The following is a 9281-nucleotide window of genomic DNA, read 5'->3' on the forward strand; positions in this document are numbered from 1 at the left end:
ATTTTTATTTTATTTTTTTATTATTATTATTTTATAATTTTGCTACTATACATGTGATTATTTATCACTATTTATTATTGCACAAGTTGTGGTAGATTGTATTATTGATAAAGAAATGCATATTATAAACATGCGAAATATCAAATAATTAAAAATTATCAAGCAGTCTTCTTAATTTATTTGTATTGATCCATTTATGTTAATTAAGATCTAAATCATATAGAAGGAAAATATGGGTTTCTAATATGATTTACAAATCATTTGCTTTTGTTGAGGGACCCAAACATGATCTGTCAGTCTGTGGGTCAGTCATCATTCCAAAGCCAGAATGATCTCATCTAGATCACGAAGGCTTCGACACTATCAGTCTGATACGCTTACTTGTAAATGAGGTATCAAAGAGTAAGGATCCTGTGAAATGTCTCTTTCGATCAGTGAAAAAAAAAGAAAGATTATTTTGGCTTTTGCCCGTAATATTAATTTGAACTGCAAGATTGGAACGAAACACTCGTCTCCCTCCTCCCGCCCACTTCAAATTTTGAATAATCAGATTTCAAAATTTTCTTGGTAATCCATCAGTAATACCCCTACATGATCAATCTGTACATCTATCTTTGGTTTTACTGACGTTCTAATGACCGTAGAGAGGTCCCTTTATAATCTGCTCTATGAATTTATGGCATTTTATATTGGAAATGATTCCATAATGGTGAGTATTGATATATCAACGAAACTACCATTGCTAGTAACGGGTTTGAACCTCATTGTCACCGAAGAATACATGCAAAGAAAAAAAAGTTATTTCTGAAACTGAAGCCTCCTAATATTAAAAGCAAAAATACTTACTTTTGAGATAAAAACGATATTTACTTAGTTTCTATGAGTAAATCACGGTGAGTAGAGCGGTAATTTTAAAATAACTAAAACAACATTAAAAAAAAATAATGAACATAAAAAAAAAAAAAAAAAAAAATAAAGAATTGCGAATAAAATAATCTAGACAACAAACATTTTTTATTTTTCATAACTCCTAATAAATGAAATATAAGGTTACATACAACAAAGTACAAATGTTCAAAAATTTATACTAATACTAGGACTACTGTAAAGTTCTGCCCATTTTTAGAAAACAATAAACAAAATAGTAATTTTATCTTTCTTTGAATAAATGTTTTTTAATAATATATTTGCCATCATTATTTACGACTTCTTGTCAGCGTGATGGAAATTTAAATATCTCTTTTTTATATGATTCCTCATCCCCAAAGGTGAAAAATTGAATCAGTGTTTGTTCCATATTTTCTTGTTTTTTTTTTTAATTTTTCGCTCTGCAAACAATTTTGGAAGGTCAGAAACAAGTGATAATCGTAACTTAAATAAGTAGTCTGGATATGACTTAATTTCCCAGCTTAGCACTGCATGTTTCTGACGAGTCTCCAAGCAGTTCATAGTTTGGCATTATCATGAACTAATATGATGTCCTACCAATTGAACATTGCTAGCATATTTTTTTGAAATTTTGGTTTTAAATTATCCAATTGTTTGTTAGAGTGCCTTCGAATTTAGATTTTTGTTCGGTTTTAACAGCTCAAAATGTATTGGTCGTCTTATATCCCACCATAAAGCAACATTATCTTACTTAGGCTCAACTTCGGTTTAGTGGTGGTAGGGGCAGGTTCTCCGGGTTCACAATACATCCTTCTTTATAAAATGTCATCATCCGATCCAATAAGAGGTCGATTTTGTTCGGTAAAAACGTATCTTTGTTACTCAAGTTGCATGAAAACGTCCATCTCGGATATTTCCACACCAATCCTAGTTCCGAACTCGTTTGTTTAGCTGAATCAAGATTTCCGCAGTCTTCGATGTTGTCAAAAAAGGATTTTTCTCATCCATTAAGATTAACACGATCTTGACTGCGTTTTGTTTTATTCTAAGAAATGGACAGACGTTTCTGGTAAACCTAAAATATAAAACGGAGCACATGTGATAGAGCTAACTTAACGAAGGAACTAGCAAATCCTTTTGAACATTTCCATTTACGTTATAAAGATATATTTATTTATGGGTAAAGAATTCAGGCTTAACTCAGAAAAAATAATTTATTAAATTAATTAAAATATCCGACGTACAATACTAACATACGAACCAAGAACATAACGGAACAGCAGTAATATAATAAAAATGTTGTAATAAGTAATGTAATTGCATAATTACCTAAATATACACGTATTTGTTGCCATGACAACTTCATAGCCATGGAAACTAATGATCCACATACATTTTTTTAACTTCGTAATTATTCTGATAACCCACACCTCACCAGCGGAACGGACCCTCCCCGTTCCAATAATCCGCTGGCGTAAGCCAACTATGTTTACTATCTTCACTGGACTTTTCACCTAACCTTATAATCCCAAAAGGCAATCCAAGGGATCTTATATACACAGCTGTACATATGGCATACCCCACTATATGTACGTATCACTTTCCAATTTAAATTTTCAGGAGGGTACGAAAAAAAAAAATAAATAAAATGATATCCAAACCAGTGGAATGTCCCTCCCCGTTTCAATAATCCACTGGCGTTGGCTCCATGTTCTTAACTACTTTAATTGGACCCTGCAGTTAGCCTTATAATGCCACAGGGCAATCCAAGGCAATTTTTACTTGCATACATATATCATTTCTCTGTAATATCTATGTATGTATTATAAGAATATAATAATAAAGGAGGTTACGAAAAAGTTATAAAATGGAATTTTTGGAAATAAAATCGAAGATTAAGTTTTCAAAGGTGGGAAAACATGAAACGTGATTACCCTTTAGACAAATTAACATAATTTTTGTTTTGGTTCTGTTTCTTGACAATGTATGTAAAAAAGGAGACAATAGCAATTTATAGGTGATTATATTAAAGGTCATTTTGTATTTTTAGGGGTCAATAACAGGTTATTGCTTTAAGTATCGTCATTATATTTAATTATAATTGAGCAGCTATTGTTGACTCTAATCTCTTTCCCATATTTTCTTGTTTGTATTATGTTCTCAGAAGTTATTTTGATTGGTAGAAAGAATTATGAATTGGTCGTACACTCGTCATGTGTGTCCACATATGAGAGTCCAAATTTAATGTGGGTACAACCACGGGGCTCATTTAGTATTAGAAAAGTGTGTTACCTTGTACTAAATTTCGGACATTATTTTCTTTATATTCTGCATTAAAAATAATTATACAATAAACAAACATCAGGAAACGTGAGACCAGAAACTAAGATAACGTTTCCCTCTCAGGCTTTTCGACTATTTCACTACCACTGGTGTGCCACAGTCTTGGACACGAAACCTTTAACGTTTCTAGAGCAATGTTATTCTTAAAAGAGCTAACTATTACGGATATTTTAAGATGGATATAAGTTTATCAATGCCATGGAGATCCATAATTTTCTATGTCCATAATTAATATACATTTCTCAATTCAACTATCAACTATTTAATCATATTCTATTCCATGAAAATTGAAACTACCCTTAAGTTCTAATTTCAACCAATATACTATTATTATTATTATTATTTTTATTTCTGTAAAAGATAATTTCTCTCAGCTTCGGTTATATTTCTAATGTATATATTTATTTTACATTTTTTGTGATTATAATTTAATTATATTTTTAGAAATTTAAAATAATACTATTTTTCCTTGATTATTCCATAATTATTCTATAAGGAAATATCCCAGAATATATAAAGAATATAATAATCATGAATATATAGCATTTTAATAAAAATTTCCCGCTGAAATTATTATAATTGAAGCATCAGTTTGACTATAAATTTAGTCTTAGTATTTACATTTATTTGTTAATAATTCTTTTCTCTCTTTATACGTTTTAGACATCAGGGAACAAATTAAATTTCCATGAAATGCGCTGAAATAATGCGCATTGCTATCTAGTTTGTCGATTTTATCATATTCCGTCCCGTAGTCTTATTTTCGCGGCCATAAATCTGGCATGCCCAATATCGAAAATGGCTCTTCCGAATCTGGAGTAAAGTTGGGGATTAGTGTAAAATGGATATAGTATCAAAAACATTAGATTCTATCCGCTACTATTGCTTACATATGCGAATAACCTCTTTCTGGATATAACCATATTTCAATAATGGCTCTTTACGTTGATTTTGAAATCATTATACTTGAAATATATCTACTTTTATGCCTAATCCAATAGTCATATGTTGGATTATTGTAATCGCAATGATTAAACGTTTTTAAGGTAAGTCAATAGGAGCTGTTATCATGGAATATTGACGGTGAGACGGAGAGGCAAGATTTCCTTTAATTATTTTTGGTGATATGATCTAGTTGAGATTGTAAATCGACCAATACTCGTTATAAATAAATATTTTAAATGTAAGAGAAGAAAGACATCGGATCTACATCTATTTCTAGTTTTTATTTAATTGATACTTAATTATTAATACAATCTGTCATAAATAAAGGGAATTAATTATTAAGTGTTCAAATAGTCATTCATACAATATTTATTGGAATAGAAAAAACAAAGCAAAAAAACAAAAAGAGAATAAGGAAAAAACAAATAGAAATAACAATAGTACTCACTGAATTAAAAGAAAAAAATATTTCATAAGTTAACAATAATAATAAAGATATTATTAACCAGAAGACTTTTCGGATAGAGAGCGCTTGGGAATAAACTAAAAGAGGTTAGGGTTCTTGTGGGAAAGGAGGGACGAGGGAGAAAATGGACTGAGGAAGAGCGAGAGTCCAGGAGGATGAAAAGGTATTGGAATAGAAGGAAGGCGGAAGGTGTGAGGATGAATCGAAAATGATAATTGCGTGGTCCTTGCTGGCCGGTTCGTGAAAAAATAATAATAAAGAAATATATAGATAAAAGAGAATACTATCATGAATTGTTTAAATAAAAATATGAATCTATATAATAAATAAAACTGATCACATAATAAAATAAAATTAAAATTACTTAACAGTAAAACAAGATTCCTTATTGGAACCTATACTCATATATGTATTTGGTAAATGTTTATTTTATTACTTTTTTATTTTTTCTGTAGTGATTTTTCATTTATTATTATCCATTACTCACTGTGAAAGATGTGACATAAATAGTTATGATTTATGGCGAAAGATAAAATTATTCCGGCAATTGGAAGCAGTAGCCTGTATATTGTTTGTTCTGGCACTTGGCAGAACACTTGCAAATGGGCGCGGCCCTTTATGGAAATGGAAGTGTATTCCCTAACCTAGTCCGATTTTTGGCCTCTGTGGATGATGTGGTACTCGTGACTCTATTCAAGCCATGAATAAGCTTACCTGGCACTGAAGAATAAGGCCATAAAACTTGGATTAGAAGTTAACAAGTCCAAAACCAATTGTTTGGCAAGAGAGATTCCAAAATCCAGGACAGTGGCCATTGTGTTTCATAACTTGGATAATTCCAAAGTTAACTAACCAATGATCCGTCGTTATCCATTATAAGGACCTTAACCTTCAGGAGGATAGCTGCATCGAACCAATGCTACTTTGGACTATGAAAACGGTTGCATTGAATTATACTTTCTGTGAATACCAAGCTCCACCTCCATAAATCTTGCTCAGTCCTGTAATTCTATACAGATCTAAGGCTACCGAAAAAAAAAAACCTGACCTTCGAAAGTAAACCAACTTTAATGGGGTAGGATAGTGTGAATGCTAGGTAGTGGGTAGTAGATGCTAAGAAGGGCAGTCATAAAAAAAAAAAAGTCTTATAAATATTCATTTCTAGGTCTACATTCTTTTAATGATACTGTTAATTTTTACGTAGTTTTCTCTATGCCAATAGTCCTGCCATAATTTAGTTTTGTATATTGTTAAATAGTTGATGAACTTAAAATAAAAATATATATAAAAATAATATTGTTTGTTTTTTTTTTAATTATTCATTTTTTTTATCGAATAATTTATCCTCACAAAAAATATTTTTGAAACCAGTTCTGTTTCTGGAGTGCGCAGTTTGTGTTAATAGTTCTCTTTTCCTCACGACCTCGTACTTTAAACATACATATATTGGCACACCAGAGCACTAAACGAGTTTTCTTAAAGAACGCGTTTTGCTCAAGGTCATTGCTTTGCTATGCATATTGGCAACAAATTGCTCTAAAACTGCATGTGTGAATTCAAAAAATGTAACTTTCGGATAGATGTAACTTGTTTCTTTTAAAAATATTTATCCTAAATAAGCAAAGCTATTGGTGTTAATTACATGTTCCAAAAGTACATCTATCTAAGTATTTATATTACTATGACTGGCATATATGGTATGGATTTACGGTATTCATAACTAGCTTGATGTGAAAGTATTCATAAACGTAGTTCATTTCATATAGTTATTCGTTTATTTGTACATACTTACATACATAAAATCTATAAATTAATGTGAAAACCAAAAAAAAGAAGAAATATACATGGAACTAATTTCTAAAAATGGTGTCATATATTGTCAATTAGAAAAGAATAATAATTAATTACTGTGCATGAAATATACGCAAAATTAATTTAAAATTAAAATGATAAATAAAGCGTGCGCACGACTCACGTTTCAGAAGTGAAACCTTTATAATTAAAATTAATCTGTAATTTTTCAGGATAACAAAATGGAATTAGATTGAAATAAATCATTCCTAATTAAGAGAAAGATCTTCTTATTTTGATTTTATGTTAAAAGCACTTTATACTATTTTATTGTATTTATTAAAAGCGGTTCACTTTTTGTCCGATCCGGGCCAATTCGCTTCTAGGAGTCTACAGAAATTTCATTTCAAAAGCTTCAATCAAACTGTCTTGAACTTACTTGTTTTCATATCGGCAAAAGGACAGTATTTAAGTCAGTCAAAAACACAGAGATATATAATTAATTTTAATCGAACTTTCTGAGAGATTTATTATTAAAATAGAATATAGATTTTTATATTAAAACAAAGTAAGAAACAACAATAAATTTTACTAAAAATAATAAATATGTGGCATTCTAAATTATGATTATTTGTTTGTTTTTTTAAGCGTTAGGTTTTTATATAGTCGTTACAGTACCGAATTTATGACTGTCATTAATAACTTTTATTGAATTTAATTCTGTAGATGTGAAAAAATAAATAAATAGATGTTTCAATGTTTTTTTAATAAAATGACTATATGCATAAATGGTGCCATGTTTAATATAAATAAAAAGTTCTCTACTCGGAATCTAACTCTCGGAAATGAAGTAGTTCTGTTAATATTTGGATTTTAATTAATTGACTAAATTTAAAATGCGAGAGGTAGGGGGGAATTATCATAAAAATTATAGAATAAGAAAATAAATAATGTAAAATACAAACTCCAATTTTTCAACTATTTTTATTTCTCTCCTACATTTCAGCCCTTAGCCGATTATCAAGGAGACGTTAAAATTGATGTATCCAAGTTTTTTTTCTATGACTGGCTATCACTGCCAAGTTGAATGATCATTAAATAAAAAAATATCTATCAATTCATAAAAAAGCCGTATTATATAACATCATTTTGATAAATTTCTAAAACAATGGTAATTTTCTTGAAACAATTATACTTTTATTTTATTAACACTTCAGCCTCTTTGTTATCTCCCATTTTCATTCTTCAATGCTGATAAACAAAAGGCTAAACTGTTTGATAGGTCTCTACCTAAGTATATTAAAGTATAATTAGAATACCATTGCTTTAAGAATTTATCAAAATAAAACTACTTAATAAAGTTTTGTGATGGAATTAATTGATATAATTACTTTTTAAGATCGTCTCAACACTCTTCATTACATCATCAACAGTCCAACGTTTCGGCCAATTCAGTAATCCTCAAGGACAATATTAAATATAAATTTACACCTCACATCCAATTCTTTTTTTTTTAAGTTTATTTATTATTATATGATAGTTGATAGTGTTAAGTTGATCTAAAAATAAAAAGTTTAAAAATTACTGAAATTGTGACAAAATAAGCTAATATGAATTGTAATTAATGACCTGGGCAGAACAGCCTGCAAAACGTTTTTAAAGAACTGGATGTGGGGTGTAAATTTATATTTAAGATTGTCCTTGTGGATGGACGAATAGGCCGAAACATTGAACTGTTTTTGATATAATAAAGAGTATTGAGACTTAAATGGAAACCAATTAATTTATTTAAAAAATAAATACCAGTTTCGAGAAATTAAAAAGATTATATATAAAACTGTTTTTTTATCAAGTATAAAGGAATTTAACAAAAGCATTAAAAACCCCTTTGACGCATTTATATAAATTACTATTTTAAATGAAAATATTAAGTTAAAGAACTAAAAACGGGTAATTAAGATAAAGAACGAAATTAAGAGGATTCATTATTTTTTTTTAATGTTCTATCAATATTCTATTTATTTATTTAGATTTTTATCTTTGTTTCTTACTACTACCAAATTTTCTCTCAACTGAAATCTCATTAACGATTTAGCTAAATTTTAAGCACAAAAGTCAAAAGTCAAGGACTATATTAATTTAAACGTTAACGTTAACAACTATATGAGATTTTTTAACCTATAAAATACAATCATAAGAGAGCAAGGTTAATATGAATAATGCCCTTATCATTTATATATATATATAGATATTAAAAAAGTAAAATAAAATGTAGAACAACCATCAATTAAATTATTTTCACCTTCAAGCAACTTTCGCACTTGGGCTATGACGTCCGCTTCATGCTGAGCTTCGACGATGACCATCCTTTATTGATGATAGCTGCAAACTGACTTGGTTCAACTGCCGTCAGCAAGTATGAGGCCACAGCTGAGTGCCACGATTCGCCTTGAAATTATGAAAAACTAGTTCTCCTCAACAATTAAATATTATTAATTTCATGAAATCTGGGAACGACCTTCCACGTCACGAAACATTAAACTATTTTTTTTAAAAACAGAAGAACGTATTTACTTGAATTATCGGACTTAAATTGGAGTTAGGCACGCGAATCCCTTACTTCCCATTCCTATTCAAATTTATAAACAGACTGTTTCGGATTTTCTCAAGCAAAAATGAGAACTTAGTTCTTCGAATATCAGGAAAAAGTCGGCCTGCTTGTTATGTTATTTAAAACTGTAACGTATGTCTAAAATAAATCCATTATAATTATAGACCAGTTTTAGATAGTAAAAACTAAAAATGTGTATATAACACCCAAATCCTGCAATATTAAACTTTCTTGTTT

The 9281-nt window shown here is 29.5% G+C and overlaps 1 protein-coding gene across 1 annotated transcript in view; it reads right to left on the bottom strand.

Moving 5' to 3' along the window:
• The window catches only part of LOC106690722 (clavesin-1), a 26654-nt gene extending 17763 nt beyond the window's left edge, over nucleotides 1–8891 (bottom strand). The window contains exon 1 of the mRNA XM_014436248.3: nucleotides 8736–8891. Within this exon, the coding sequence (XP_014291734.1) occupies nucleotides 8736–8799 (64 nt within the window). The 5' untranslated portion in view covers nucleotides 8800–8891. The remainder of the gene's footprint in view (nucleotides 1–8735) is intronic.
• Nucleotides 8892–9281: the final 390 nt, after the last annotated feature.

This window comes from Halyomorpha halys, unplaced genomic scaffold, assembly GCF_000696795.3.
Source record: "Halyomorpha halys isolate HHAL.00 unplaced genomic scaffold, Hhal_1.1 Scaffold1841.1, whole genome shotgun sequence".
Taxonomy (NCBI): domain Eukaryota; kingdom Metazoa; phylum Arthropoda; class Insecta; order Hemiptera; family Pentatomidae; genus Halyomorpha; species Halyomorpha halys.